The sequence below is a fragment of the Festucalex cinctus genome, chromosome 20 (genome assembly GCF_051991245.1).
Source record: "Festucalex cinctus isolate MCC-2025b chromosome 20, RoL_Fcin_1.0, whole genome shotgun sequence".
NCBI lineage: Eukaryota > Metazoa > Chordata > Actinopteri > Syngnathiformes > Syngnathidae > Festucalex > Festucalex cinctus.
Genome location: NC_135430.1, coordinates 8,030,691 through 8,047,246, shown reverse-complemented (window position 1 = coordinate 8,047,246; position 16,556 = coordinate 8,030,691). Strand labels below are relative to the sequence as shown.

The 16,556-nt window shown below is 42.5% G+C and overlaps 1 protein-coding gene across 2 annotated transcripts in view; it reads left to right on the top strand.

Moving 5' to 3' along the window:
- Positions 1-16,556, top strand: part of LOC144009368 (cadherin-7-like) — a 185,605-nt gene that overhangs the window by 117,494 nt on the left and 51,555 nt on the right. For both annotated transcript variants that reach the window (XM_077509080.1, XM_077509081.1), the window contains 2 exons: positions 2,158-2,452; positions 8,002-8,121. In XM_077509080.1, the coding sequence (XP_077365206.1) occupies positions 2,158-2,452; positions 8,002-8,121 (415 nt within the window). The remainder of the gene's footprint in view (positions 1-2,157; positions 2,453-8,001; positions 8,122-16,556) is intronic.

Below are 16,556 nucleotides of genomic sequence, written 5' to 3'. Positions count from 1 at the left end.
CCATCAAATTTGGTTGGCAAAAAGGGGCTTGCCAGCCTTGCTTCGAATCCTTATATCTCAGGAAATACTGGGTCAAATCTTCGATCATTTGGAAGATTAGTGGAAAAGGTTGATTTCAAGGTCAAATTATTCTCTTTCCAACGATCCCTGTTTTGTTCGGATTTACCCAGTAGTTCCTGAGATATAAGGTTTCAAATGGTTTTTGCCAAAAATGTCCAAATTTGGTAGCCAAACCCCTTCCCCGATTGGACTAAACTTTGGCATTTACTGTTGTAACATCACTATCAACAAGTACACCAACTTTTGTTCAAATCAAAATTTGCTTCTAAATCCAGTGTGTTTGGCATGGAATGACCCAATCACAAGGACAAAATCGCTTAAGAAGTTTAGCTTAGCTGTAGTGTCAACTTAATGTATGTATTTAAAGCAGTTTTAATGAGTTATTCCTGTAGTCAGAGATTCAGATTCCAACTTGCAAACCGAAGTTAGCCAAACCACTGAATTTTACAGCAGGGTATGTTTCTTAGCTGTAACAGTCAAACTACATGTTTGGCCAATGTAGTGTACAACTATCGAATCATTATTATTTTTGTCCTGTTGTGTTGTTTGTGGTTTGTCTTGACTCAAAAAGCAGCTGATGTGTTTTCTTGTGCTTCTTTGATAACCACATTATTTTATTTAATTTTATTATTAAGTATTGAATTTGGGTGGGTTGTTTCATCTGTATTTTTGTTTTTTTTGGTGTGTGTGTGTAAGGGGGGGGGGGCTTTCCATTTTTATGAACCACAAATAAAAGTGAGCGCCAGGGCCGGATGGCCTGCGTTTTCTTCAAATTTTACAGTGTGAATGAAGCACTTTGAGCACCTTGAAGGTAGAAAGGTGCAATATAAATGCAAGCCAGTATGGCACTTATATTCCAGCGCTCGGCAAACCTAAATCATCCCTTTTCTGTCCCGGCCTCCTCTATCCCAACATGCATCAAATGGAAGCCGCTTCGCCTAGAAGGTGCTACATCACAGCGTCTGCGCGCTCTTCATCTGCAAGCTCGGCCTTTTGTGTCTGCAAAAACATCCCTGTTAAAAGCCTCCTTAACTCACCGCGCTTCCACTCTTGATTGAGGTAGTCTGACGCAGCTCATTAGATGGAGATGTAAAAGGTTCACCGCTGATGGACATCACTCGCGACTTTCAGACGCTTCTTTTAAAGGGACGTGCTCTTCACATATTGAAATGTTATTAGGTTTGTCTTGGTGTCTGCAAAAGGTTTTTTTCAATAAGAACACGCCACTGTTCTGTCTGATCTGTATGTGACCTTTTTTTTTCCTGCTATTAATACAACCTAGCTTCATTTGGCGATATGAAAACTATTTTACAGTTTGATCATCATTTTGTCCTCAGAGGAATTTTATATGAAGCAATCAAAAGGGACTTATCCCACTCGGGAGCATGACCCACGCTCTCGCTGTTGCTACTCTCAAACGCCTATCAAAACCTCGTTTTTGTTTTGTTTTTTAAAACTTGAGTCTGCACTCTGCATTCTGGCGACGAGAATAAACGAGGGAAAATATCTTTACAATTGCAAATTCATCAAAGAAGCTCCCACAATGCTTTCAGCATTTAGAAAAACATGCTCTGTGTTTTTGCGTCCAAAGTGCATAAAATGAATTGAAAAGAGCCCCAGATGACTAGCTTGCTCATATTCTGCATCACATATGGACCGTAAATATGGCCGCGCATGCCAAATAGACACCAGGCTCTTAATTGGAGACATTTGGGTTATAATGTGTTTCCGTGCTGTGACTGCAATGTAGACTCATCTTTTGTTCCTTGGACTATTTCATGAAATATGTGTTTTACATTTTCAATTTCAAAATGTATTGAAAAAAAAATCAATAGTACACAAGAAAAGGCTAAAATGCTAACCAGAGGTGACAAATCCAGGTCCAGAAAATGAGTTTGGCTTTAGCCACAAGTTATACGGGGATGTTATTACCTGCCGGTTGACTAGAAGCACCTTTGGCTAATGCTAATTGTGGCACATTTTTTACTCTCCGGACCTGGATTTGACACCCCTAATGCTAACATCAGTTGTTTGTTTTTTACTCCTTCCCCCGGAGTCAATGCGATATCTCCATACTTTCCATTTTGTTTCCAACAGCTCCACTCGGACGTGGACAAGGGTGACGGCAAGGTGAAGTACGTTTTGTCGGGTGAGGGCGCCACCTCCATCTTCACCATTGACGAAAACACGGGAGACATCCATGCCACCAAGCGACTGGATCGGGAAGTGCAGGCCTACTACACGCTGCAGGCCCAAGCCGTGGACCGGCTCAGCAACCTGCCCGTCGAGCCCCGCTCTGAGTTTGTGGTCAAGGTGCAGGACATCAACGATAACGAGCCCAAGTTTCTTGATGGGCCCTACTTCGCTGGAGTGCCTGAGATGTCGCCGCTAGGTGAGTTAGCTTTGATTTGTAATCGTGTTGAACTGCAGAGATTTTGGGATGTTTCTGCTATCCAGGGATTGACATGGTTAGAGTTAAAGAAATGAGTTTAATGTTTGGGACAGACTTTCCAACTGTACTACTTGCGTTGGTTTAATGTTTGGAAGTTTGTTTCTTAGCCACTAGCAGTTTGAGTCGCCGGGGTGCACCGATAACAATTCTCTGGCCGATCGCCGGTAACTGATCTTTAACTCATTCACTTCCAGCCATTTTCACAGAAGCAATGCCCTTCACTCACTTTTGCAAGGCCCATAGAATATTGTGTTCTATTGCTATAAAAACATGGAACCTACCAAAAGAAAGATTAAAGTCTATTCTTTCATCAGGAAAAAAAATGCTACCTGTTTCCGTTTTGCAGCAATTAGCATTAGAATATTGCTAGGTTTCATCATTATTCATAAATCTATTTAGAACTGTGAGTAATTGAGCTTTTCTTTCAACATGGTCCTGGTTGATTTCCTATACTCTGCTGCCACCTGCTGGCCAGTTGTATAATAACTACGTTTCTTCAACCGTTCAACAGAGTGGCTGTATCAAAGCCTCTGTATGCTTTAGCATAAACAACAACAACAAAAACGTATAAATACGTCTTTGGGACACTTAAAAAAACCATCCTGATTTTTTTATATAACAAACTGCATACACCTTCAATCTTCCAATGTTATTTAATTTTAAAGGCTCAGCTGATCACCAAAAATTCAGGAAATCAATCCCAATCCCGTCCGATCAATCGGTACACCCCTAGAAATAACCTGTGACCAGATGGTATACAGGGATGAATTTAAACTTCTTCTGCCACATTTTTAGGGGTCAACGTTACAACAGTAGAACTTGGTCCTACAATGTTGGGAAGAGAGACCCCTAGCCGCCTCACCCAACTTGTAACCTCTTCCAGTAACTCCCTAGTGGCAAGCACCTATATACTGTGACTCTTACGAACCCTAAATCCTAAAACCTTATCACCCTACAACACTAACCACCTAACCCTATTTACCCAAACCCCTTAACCCTATCGCCCTAACTCTCCTCCCATAACCCCAAACTACTTCCCTTAACCACCCTCCTGCTTGCTTGTTTGCTTCAAGATCTTCTCTGACTGCTCACGCCGCAAACGCGAGTAAATCCAGGTGAAAACAACAACATCCCGAGGCCAGTGAACCTCACAGACCCATGATAAACACAGCAAAGGCGAGAGCGGCTATTCCGGCATTAGCCTCTACGCGTCTGTTTCGGTCAGTGGCCTGTGGTCTTTTTAATACCAGCCGGGCTTGTTATAGTGTCGGGCCCTAGTAGCCTTGATTTACATACATCACCAGAAATGCCAGCGTCGGCCTGCAGGCTGTTGATGAGTGACACACGTTTGAGAGGCCACTCGAGCGACACCGACGTCTGAATCTGACGGAAAGCACGGAACGCCTCCGGGGTGTTTTCCTTCCAAGTTCCCGTTTACGGCTACCTGCGTATGTGGTCACCCGCTGATTGAGACAAATACATTGTGATCGGGGACAAACCAGTTTCCGTCCATCACGACATTATCTGGCCTCGTTGCAGTGGCAGTCGTCCTCCAGCCGAGATGTTAAAATGCCGCCGGCCAGGCTAGGAGCTGTAATCTCATCACCGCGCAAGCTGGATGTCACCGGCACATTGTTACTGCTGTACTGCAACATTCCAATTTGAAGATGGAGAGATTGACATGCTAACTACCTACACTGGATAAGATATGTAACTTAGCTATTATAAGCCATCTAACTGCATTGATTTGCCAAGTAGCTATAATAGCTGGCTAGATAGCAATATGGACTAACTAGCTTGAACTTGTAAAATATGCTTAGTAGTTTGATGAGTTTTACAATCACATCAACTGAATTGATGTGCTAAATAGCTACATTAGATGGTTTGATAGTTAAATAGGCTAGCTTGGTCTTGTAAAATAAATATGCTAAGAAGTTTAATGAGCTTTCTAAGAAAGCTAATTTGATAATTTTGCTGAAAATGTTAGTAGCAAATATAGATAGACATGTCTAAGTAGGCTAACTAACTAGTCTCTCAATTCATAGAAAGTGTAATTGACATATTGATATGATACAAACTTGATTGATAAAAGTGGTAGCATTAAATGAGTGATAAAGTGAGATACAGATATATGCTAAGCTGCTCAATGAGTTAGCGATAACGACTAGTTGTCTTCAAAAGTTTGCTAATTTGATACTAGTTTGATTAGCGTGGTAACTCAGTACATTTAGTGGATAGGTGGGTATGCTAACTATCTTGATGCTCCAACATGCAGTCAGTACCTTTGTGAGTTAGCGGCTAACTAACATGCTACTCTAATGAACAAGATTGATTTAGATAGATGAGGTTGTCGTCTATACAAATGAACCGGGTTGTGAGCACAAAACAATTTGCGGGAATAACTAGCTAATATATCAGCTGCTCATTTGGCCTGCGTTTCATGCCTTTTACTGTTTAAAAAAAAAAAAAAAACTGCCCAGTGGAGAGCGAGTACAACCCTCGAGGGGGTTTTACTAACACACACGAAAACAGATTAAAAAAAAAAAAAAAGCAGCAACAAATTCTTTCCTCGGCGGAACGTAAAAGACACGTGCTGGCATACAAATGGAAATTAGTGGGAAACAAAAGGTGCTACCTTTAAAGACCAAATGGAAATAATAGGGGTGGTGGATGTCGTTCCGAGGGGAGACGGGCAGCGAGCGCTTTGCCTCCAACGCTGATCTGGGAAGGATTACACAGACGGGAGGCGCAGAGCTGAAGCTTAAGGAGGCACGGGATTACCACGAGGAGTCCAGATAAGAAGGCGACTGACTGGCTGCGTCCGCCGCTGGGAGGTCCGGCGCGTCCGTCCACACCGACTCCGACACTCAATTTGCTCCCATGAGATGGAGAAAGCGCAGCCTTTTACTTTTACATCTGCCTCATTCCAAACTTAACCCCGGGTTGAAAGCCAATCCTTGGCTGGAAACCCTCATTTCAAAGCCTAAATCTTTCTTGAATCCTTAACCCTGTCTTGAAACCATAATTTGAAACATACACAAGAAACCCTGAATAAATATTGAAAATATTGTTTGGATGTGAGGCTGTATACTTTTTACATCCAGCTCGCCAGATTTTAAATGTTCATTTCAAACCTTTTAAACTAAGCCTAACTTGAAACCCTAATCCTTGCTTGAACCCGGAATTTACAACCCTAACCCAGTGTTGAAATCCCAAATTTGAACTGTAACCTATATTTGAATCATATCGCTGGCTTGAAACCCTAATTTTTCCAACTTGAACCCTTAACCCAGGCAGGGTACCCTAATTTGAGAACCTAACTGTAGTTTAAGAACCCATTTTGAAAATCCCAACTCAAGAAGGAAACCCCACTTTCAAATCCTAATCCTGTTTTTAAAGCCCAATTTGAACCTCTAAACATTGTTTGAAACCCTAACCTTGACTTGAAACCTTAAGCCCAGTCTTGAACCCCTATCCTTTAACCCATGAAACCCCAGTTTGAACGTTAACATTAAAACCCTAATACTGTATTGGCTTGAAACCCTAATTTGAAACTCTCAGCCAGGCTCAAAGCCCTATTGTTTGAAACCTTAACCCAGGCTCAAAACCCTACTTTGAAATCCTAATTTCAAATCTCACCAGAACTCAATAATTTATTTATTTTTTTGCTGACCACCAAAGTTCAGATAACGTACAACTTATCCCCGCACCCCCTCCTTCCCGCTGCAAATCCTGAAGTGATATGAGAATGGCGGCACACGGGTGTTTTAAATACGGCACAAGGCTGAAGATTTGCAGCCGGCTGGACTTGTCTTTGACGCGCTGCTCCTTTGACCTTGTCCGTAATGGAAGCTGTCATGACTAAGAGGCGATGATATAATCCGGGCGTCCTTCTACAGCCGGCGTGGCGATAACTCCTGCTGGCCACTCAGGTAGACGGCGTGGAGCGCGCGGGGGGCGACGCCCGTTAATTCTGCTTTTTTTTTTTTTACGAGGCGCGCGGCCAACTCTAATCTTCAATTTCCATGATCACTTCATTCTGTAAAAGCCTGTAAAACAGGCTGCGTGTTTTTTACGAGCAGCGCCGCTTCCCAAAAGGCGGCACTTTTCTGTCATTTGCTACAATAGAAATGTGCGCGTCATCAAAGTGAAATATTCGGTAGGCGGGATTTTTTTCTCCCTCTTTGATGCTTTTCAAGGTTATTCCATGCACGTTATTCGAATGTGATAGCACACATACAAATGTTGCTGCACACGCTTATTTGTTGAATTCAGCCACTTGATGACATAAAACTTTTTTTCTTGATTAGCTGACTTCTCTCTTTTTTTTTTTTTGTTGCACTATAATGTGCAACCTTTGTTTAAAATCCAAAACCAGGCTCCAAACCCTACGTTGAAAACCTTACCCGGAGTATCAAACCCTTCTTTGAAACCTAACCTTTATTTGAAACCCTAACCCTGGCCTGAAATTCTAACCACAGTTTAAAGCCACCAATTGAAATATTACTTAAAATCATACTTGAAAAGCCAACTGTGAAACCCCAATCTTGCCTCATATTTGAAACTCTACCTCTCGTTTAAAACCCTTAACTAGACTTGAGACACAAATTTAGAAACTTGATCCTCTTTTGAAACCCTAATTTGAAATCATAAGCATTGTTTGAAAACCCTGCGATTGGCTGGCAACCAGTTCAGGGTGTACCCCGCCTACTGCCCGAAGCCAGCTGGGATAGGCTCCAGCACCCTCGTGACTCTTGTGAGGAGCAAGCGGTTAAGAAACTGGATGTTTGAAAACCTACTGTGAAACGTTAACCCTGCCTTGAAACCCTAATTCAGAAGCCTGGCCATCATTCTAAACCCCAAGCCTGTCTTAAAACCGTAATTGGTAATGCCAACCCGAAGTCCTAACGCAGGCTTGAAACCTTAATTTGAGAATACGGTTTGTTTGTTGTAGCGAAATGGGCAAGTGGAGTTCACCATCGCAATCAGAATTGTAATAAGCGTGAGCGGCGAAGTGTAAACGTGGCGGAACATCCTGGACAAACAAGGCTTAAGTCCTCGTTAACATGGACAGATGGGTCACACTCTCCATCTGGTTTGCACATTTTTGGCTCCAAAACGCGGCTGCAAATGGGACTGAAAATGGAAACAAGGGGAATAGAAAGTTGAAGCCGAAAGGAATTACACTTGAGCTTGTAAACAAACGTGGCAGCGGTGGGCGTTTTAGCGCATGTTGTGTCAGAAAAGCTTATTTTTCATTACATTTGAAAATAACAAGTCATTAGCAAGCTAAACAGCAGCGCCGACAAGTAATGACAGCATTACACCTAATGACATTATTTACCGCCTCGCAAGTTTCTCTTCCTCCAATATTACTCCGCTTTCAAGTGCAATCGGTCACGCGTGCCCGCCGCCGCCGACGTTTCCACAATTAGCCGCGTTTCTGGCGGTTGCCGTGGTAACTAATGAAGGCCTGTCCGCCCCCGCAGGAACCATGGTGGTGCAAGTGGCGGCCACGGACGCTGACGACCCCACGTACGGGAACAGCGCCAGGGTGGTGTACAGCATCGTGCACGGGCAGCCTTACTTCTCCGTGGAGCCCAAGACAGGTGCGTGTTTGCCAAGTACGCGATTTGTGCGCCTGCCAGAGTAGGTGGATCCAACTTGAAACCGGTCGTGTCGTTGAGGCTGCATGTCAATCACATGGCTGGCATTGGAACTGAAACTAGAAAGTAAAAGATTTTCTGACCTTGATTTTTTTTTTTTTTTTTTTCTTATATTCAGCATCTGGAGCCTGTTTCAATTTTGTTTGTCATGTCTCAAGAAGCTATGACCAGAAATTCACATGAAGTGTGTCATTTTCTCCTTTTGGTTTGAAATGGGCATTTGAGCTTAATTTTCCGGGGATTCGCAAATGATCGTACCAGTTTTAAAAATACGGCCACCAAACTTAATTGAACTAAGCCAGATAAATTTGTGGAAGATTGTGACTCACAGACAAATAAAAAAAAAGTTAAAAAGTCATCCCCAAAAATGTGCGGCCATTTTGAAAAACAACTTTTTGTCCGTATCACTACCAAATTGCAAGTATGTATATGAGGCAGACGGAAAGGCTAAATTGTCACACTAACAATGTTGCAGCGTTTAGGTGGAGAAGGATGGTGGAAAAGTTTGATGACTCATCATAAAACCCCAAAAGGTTTTGAATTTCAGCCTCTGAAGCCAATTTCGCTCAGCCACATGGATTTTGGTGGCCATGTCTGTCATGAGTTGAACCGCAATCATTTGAGACAACAGACTTGGAAAAAAAAAACAGGATAGGACATGGAACATTTAGTTGGTGTAGGGGTCATTGAGCCCCCAAAGGGGGGATATGTAGTAGAATGAATATATGGTAAAATCAACTAATGTGAACCAAGAGAGAGAGAGCGACAAAATTTTGATTGAGCAAGGAAGTCTTGATCTTGCTTGAGTGAGAACTTGTTTACAGAGTGAGCTTCCTTTTAAGGGAAAATCCTCATCTTGTTTTGATTGTCAACAATGTGAAAATTCACTTGGCCACCTCCACCCGTTGCCATTTTCGGAGCTTGTCTTGCGGTTGATCAAGCTCAAGCTCTGAAGAGATTCACACTGTATCTGTACCCTACTGACAGAAAAAATAACTCCTCATACTCCTTCAAACAGGGTATATTGAACCTTTAGGTATATTTTAGCGTTACACAAAGAATCCTCCATTTAGCTCAAGCCAGGATCAAAGGAGGAAGGACAAACCAATCCAGAATTGCGGGATGGAGGCCTTCTTGAGACAAAAATGGTTATAAATCACAGCGTTCCACTGGAAAAGAAACAATTCCATTAAATTTCTTTCGCCGTCATTGTGAATTAACGTCGTTTCAGTCGTCCAAAATGAAATTTGTCGAGCGAGATTGGAATGAGCTGTCCACTTTTCAGTTTGTAGCGGCATAATGTTGGTCAATAGAGCAATAAATGGCCTGAACTTGTCATTTTTAGAAATAATACACAGTGGGATATTGTCGCAGAGTCTGTTTCACTCCTTTAAGTTATGAAATGAGAATCCGTGGAAACATTCGCTCCATCCATCCGTCGTGCGCGTGTGAATCTCGCTAGCCAATTAAGGAGCAGAACCGCTTGCCGCACACCTGTGAACCTTGTTTACCGGGTTGCATCGAAAGGCTCCATCAAGCCCTCAATGCCGCGAGACAGCCGTAATGCCAAGCTCAACAACTCAAACGAGCGCCAAACTTTTCCCGGGCGCCGACTTGACTCAAGGAGAGGCGAAGCTGGAGCCGGATAATGGCTGGATTGTAATAACACCTGCGATGGATGAACGGGCCAAAGCGACTAAGACTCAGGGTGCAGCCCGCAGTGAGACAAATGAATGCCCTCACTAAAGCTGCCTCACACATGCATACACTTGTATTCAGTATCTACACAGGTATCTGTATATGTTTATAAAAATCCTGTTGTGGTGATTAGGGAGTAGGAAATGAGTGAACGTTTCCTGCAGCGACTGCATTTGGAATTGTTTGCTCATTCCCTTGTCCCTAATCACCACAGAGGGATTTTATGTACTTCATATCAAATAAAAAATACTTCTTGAATGCTACTTGGTTGCACAAATCTACTCTTAGCTATCAAAATGGGTATTGTATGAAAATTGACAAATAGTTTTGTAAAATCATCTTTACTAGGTGTATGTTTAATGTTACTGTTACATGGTAAATTTTACTCTAAACAGAGTCATTTGGTCCCACTAAACAGAGTCAAATTTACACTTATAAGAGAGTAAAATATTCAGAGTAAATTTTACACAAAAAAAACAAACATTTTTACTGTGTACGAGAAAATTTGCCTGTCCCATGAATAAAATGTTAAAGATTTTTTTCACTCAGAAATTCTAAGTCAATTTTGCAAGGAGAGATTTGGACAAAATTGTACTAGTTTATTTAAGTCATTCAAGGGTTGAGGACCTTCAGGTTGGGAGACAGCACAATTTACTCCCTGAGCCATGCTGCTCCTACTGTGTGTTAGTATATCACTCGTCAGCTGCAATCTTCATACCTCTAAAGAGTCTTTTTTTGTTTTGTTTTTTTGTCTCCTTTTGGACACTAGCAGACAGGTAGGAGTGGCTTAGCTCAGGTGGAAAGAGATGAAGGTTGTGAGTTCGTTCCTCAACCCTTGTGTAACTTTTTATTTTTTTAAATAAACTACTTAAATGTACTCAAAAAATTCCTTGTACAATTTAATTAGAATTTCTGAGTGAAAAAACATTACTAGGGTTTTTGTCATGGGAAAGGCAAATTTTCTCATAAACCGTAAAAACACTTTGAGTAAAACTTACCTTGAATATTTTACTCTCTTTCAAGTGTAAATTTTACTCTGTTTAGAGTCTTACCAAATAGACTCTGTTTAGAGTAAAATGTATTACTCTACAAAATTTACTATGTACTTAAAAGTAAAGGAGTAGACAGTGTCTGAACATGGGTCGCATTGCCACCTCTGCATGAATTTAATATGATTTTGCCGTGTTGCAGTTACTGTCTGGATTTAATGATGCCATGAATCCTAAAAATAAAAATAATAAAAGAAGCAACATTTCTTTCCCTCCTGGCCCGGAAGCTCGCATAGTTGTCACCAAGCGACGCCGCTAATCCACTCGGAGACGTTTGGCGAGGCTGTTGTTTGTCTGCCGGGTGCCATACCACCCCCCCGCCTCCCCGCCGCTCTCTATCTTTGTTACCCCGTGCGGCGCCGGTGTCATTCCCGGGGAGAGGAGATGATTAAAATCCCTACTGCGGCACACGGCCTCGCGCCGCGCTCTGACTAGCCGCCCCCGGTGCTAACCAGCCGCGTTGTTGCCGCGCATTTATCTGGCTGTCGCCGCGCCACTGGCGGCAGACAGGTGGCGAGCGCACCACCAGCCCCCCCCAACTCCCTCCCCGCCCGCTAAACCCGGATACTTGACATTTGTCTCAGAAGGAGGAAATAAAAGTTGCGACTTCACAGGAGGCCTGTGGCTCGGCGGGCAGCCTTGCCATGAAGACCGACACTGATGAAGATGATGAGCTCTTAAAGATGAAGAGGACAGGATGGGATTTGCGAGGCCCCTCGGGCGGCCCTTTTTTTTTTTTTTACACCAAATAGATCCCCGTAACACAAAAGCCAGGGCAGAGGCGTCTCCAGCCAGGTGACATTCAGGCACGGCTGGAGCCATTCAGCAGCGTTAACGGGCCGCATGACGCCCAGATACAAAAGAGTCCGCGTGCTTCCACAGCATATTGTGGAAGAGCACGTTGTTACCCAAAGAACAAAAACACAACGTAAACACCTGCTGCTTGGCAGAATTGCCACGCATGTTTCAACAAGGGGGTCCAAAAAACTCTCTGGCACTGGTTCCATGTCAAGACTCTGTATCACCTTTGAGACTTCACCATCTCACAGTAAAAGGATTTTCCATTGAATTTCACATTGGTTGTCGATTGTAGCAGCAGATACAATGAAAACAACAGAGGCCTTAGAATTGAACCCTGTGGAACACCATACGTTGACGTTACACATGCGAATTGCAGCCAATGATGGCCAAGTGGGGCATATCATCACAAATCATTTGAGTCAGGTGGGTGTCCGAACACCTAACACTGACTCACCAAACTCCTGGGTTTCAATTGAATAATTATTATTAAATATGGTTTTCTGGTTAATATTAGCCATTTTTATCCATCTCAGGGGGCGGACATTTTGCCATTTGCTGTCAACTGAAGATGACGTCACAGTAGCTCAGGTCTCCGGTAATAACCAATAACAGTGCAACTTCAGAAAACAGGTGAGCTATGATTGGTTGTTGCCTGAGCCCTGAGCAACTGTGATGTCAGCTTCATTCGACAGCAAGTGGCAAAATGGCCGCCCCCTGAGATGGATAAAACCGGCTGGATTTTGCTTCATAACTCATATTCCACAAATGTAATACTAACCGGAATTCCATATCTAGACTAGTGGGGCTGCATAGAACATTTTAGTGTCAAAAATTTTTTGGGGAGGGGGTTGACTTCCCTTTAAAGGAGTTTCTTAACCTGGGTTCAATCAAACCCCAGGAGGGTTTGAGTCAGTCTCAGGGGTTCGACGGAAGTCAAGACATCCACCCGACTCAAATAATTTGTGATGATATGCCCCACTTGGCCATCATTGGCTGCAATTCACATGTATAACGTCAAGTATGGTGTTCCACAAGGTTCAGTTCTGGGGCCTCTGTTGTTTGTATGTTTGTATCTGCCGCTACAATCTACAACCAATGTGAATTCAACCAATCACAGCGAAGCTTCAGAAAACCGGTGAGCTCTGATTGGTTATCTGAGCAACACTGATGTCATCTTCAGTCGACAGCAAGTGGCAAAATGGCCACCCCCTAAGATGAATAAAAATGGCTGGATTTTGCTTCATAACTCCAGAAATGTAAAATAAATCAGAAGTTCATGTTTAGACTAGTGAGGTCACGTATAACGTATTGTCAAGAAATGTTAAAGGTTGACTTCCACTTATTGTGACCCGTTTTGGGCTTTCTGATGGTTCTGACCAAGCCATTTCAAAATAACTCTCCATCAATGAAAACCTGACAAAAGCAGTTAGTCACACTTGCCCGTGTTTTGGTTTTGTCATCAGAGTGAAAGAATTGCACAGCAAGCTGCTCTATTAGTCAGGTACAGGCTGCCCTGATTCGACGGTGAAATCAAATCGCGACACAATCGAGGAATTCCAGAGTGAAGTCTTGCCAGGATAAAAAAAACAAAACAAAACAGTCGTTCCAGTGGGTTTTTCTTTCTTTAAGGGAAGCGTAGCAACAATTTTGTCAATGTCGCTGTGGAGTTTTCACTCAACTCTCCATCAATGGACTCCTGACAGGATGTGTTAGTCACACTCGCACATGTTTTGGTTTGTTGTTTGTCATCAGAGGGAAATAATTGCACGGCAAGCCGCTATATTAGCCAACAGCAGGAGGCTGCGAGATTTACGAGATGCCTCGGGCCATAATGTTCTCCATTTGGAGCGGCCGCCACAGCGGGAGTCCTGCGCGCAGCCGCCCCAACACACACACACATGCAGACAAAAAAAAAAAAAGGCCGTGCGCTAACATCTCAATCACAAGACGATCACGGCGGGCAGACATCTCCTTTTTGACATTTTCACACGGGCTGCGAGAGGGCGGCCAGTCGGGATTGGACGTGGCCTTTTCTTTTGTTTGAGCTGCCGGCTTTTAATTAGATTCTCCGCTGAGAGCAGACAAAGCCGTCTCGTCGGCCGCATCACCTGTCACCGGCACGTGGGCACGTTTTCCTTTTTGCAAGGCGAGTCGTGTCGCCGCTTTAAATACCCTTCGGAATGCAATTAAGGCACCCGGTGTTTCACGTTAACCGGATTCCGCGCTTGTTATTCCTGACTTTGCATACGTGCATCTTGAAGGGTCTTAATATGTGCGGATAATTACGGCTGAAGGACCCGCGGTGCCGTCGAGGCCGCGCGCAGCCCAAACCCCCTTGAGGCGGCTATCAATTAAGTGCTGGTCCTGAACACCTTTCCGCCCGTTTCACCTTCAAACTAAACCACGAGCAATCGATCAATATAAATTACAGACGTGAAGCGCTTACGGCGTGTCGACGTATGTATTTGGACCGCATTATGCATCTCTCGGAAACGGCTGCAGCTATTCAGGATTACGTAGCGCTTCCCAAGGGCACCTTGTAGATTCAATTTGGGATAAAAAAAAAAAAAAAAAGCAGAGTTGTTGGAGGAAAGTGATCCGGGGATGCGACTCAGCGGGCAGCTTCGCAGCCTCCTCATCCCATACCCCCCCTCCCCACCCCCCTCCCGCCGAGACCTCCTGACCATTAGCCCCCGGCCACCCCATTGCGGGAGCAGCATTGCAGTTGGGAGCACTTTGTCTAAGTCACCCGCTGCCGACGACTCCGGCGTGTTCTGCAAATGGGACTAATTAGTAACTCGAGTTCATCCGGCAAACACTCGGAGGCCCACCCCCTCGGTGTGGCGACACCTGCTATTGACAAGGTGTTTAAAAGTGGCGACGTTTGCTGCAGAAATGGCCGCTGCCAAAAAAACAGCAAATTAATTACTGGCTGCTACATACACATTACCATGAAAACATGCCCCCGAGTAAGTCTGAGGAATTGGGATCACATGAGCATCTTAAGTCACTTTTTCACTGCTCGTTAACTCATTCACTTGCAGCCATTTTCACTCAAGCAACCCCCTTCGCACCCAGCTGTTTTACTGGATTTTGACTGGTTTTGCTTGGCCCACAGAATATTGTTTTCTCGTGCTATGAAAAGAATGGAACGAACCAAATGAACGATTAGAGTCTCTTGTTTCATCAGGAAAAAAATTATATTTGTATCTGCAATTAGCAATTTTTTGTAATAACTACTATTGCTTTAAGCCACCTCTTCATGTCAGAAGCTGCATCAAAACCTTCTGTACATAAAAAAAAAAATATATATATATATATATATATATATATATATATATATATATATATATATATATATATATATATATATACACACACACACATATATATATATATATATATATATATATATATATATATATATATATATATATATATTAGGGGTGTTAAAAAAATCGATTCGGCGATATATCGCGATACTACACCGCGCGATTCTCGAATCGATTCAATTAAAAAAAATCATTTTTTTTTTTTTTTTTTTTTTTTTTTTTAAGAGCTCAGAATTGTTCATTCGGTAGTCTTACCGATTCAACGTCTTATCATCATTGCCTTTTTTTTTTTTGTGTGTGTGTGTGAATCAATTTTTAAACTTCCATTTTTAATGGAAAAATATTCAACAAAACGTCTGACTTCGGGTTAGGATTCACACCGTGAGCATGGAAGAATGTTATATGAACGGAACATTAAGCCTTAATATTTTATTTTAATGCTGTTCAAACATGAAACAGATTACAACCTCTATAAAACTGAAATTTCAGATAAATAAATAATACCTTTTCATATAAATCTTACACTCTACAAGCTTACTGATTAGTATTTTCTAAATATGAATGAAAAAAAATCGCAACAATCGACTTATAAATTCGTATCGGGATTAATCGGTATCGAATCGAATCGTGACCTGTGAATCGTGATACGAATCGAATCGTCAGGTACTAGGCAATTCACACCCCTAATATATATATATATATATATATACACATATATATATATATATCTATATATACACATATATATAAACAAAAAACAAAAACCCATATAAATACGTTAAATACGTTTTAGGGAGTGAAGGACAAAGTATTAAAAAACGTATTTACACATTTTGGGGTTTTAATGAGTTAAAAGTGGCAAGGTTTACTGCAGAAATGGCCGCTGCCAAAAAAAAGGAAGTTAATTACTGGCTGCTACATGACAGCATACCCGATACCATGAAAACATGCACCCGAGTGAGTCTGAGAAGTTGGGATCACATGAGCATCTTTAGTCACTTTTTTACTGCTCGTCAAAGTCAGTTTATTCCTGTATTGGTCTGTGTGAAAGGCACCAACATGGAATTAGAGGGTTAAAGTTGAACCGCGACTATCTCAGCTTCCAAGGTGAAACACGGTTGGACGGTGGTGGTAGGATAGAAACGGGTTTTGAAATTTAACAGCCAAGACTTTTTTTTTTTCTTTTTTTTTTTCTTTTTTTTTTCTGCCCTGTTGTGTTGAAAGGTACGACAACAAAATTGGGCATAGCAGAGGCAGCATGGCAGTCGACGTGTGAAATGGAATAGCCAAAAGACAGATGGAGAATCTCAAGACCGGAAATACATTTATCTCAACCTTTTTATTAAACTCCCAATGAGAAGTTGAAGTTTACTATACATGTAAATTCCCCAGATTCAGAAAAGTACTTACAATGAATTTCTTGGCATCAGACGCGGCTGTGTGAAAGGGTTATCGTAAGCCAAGTTTAACACCCACGACTCATTTCTATTTACCCGGA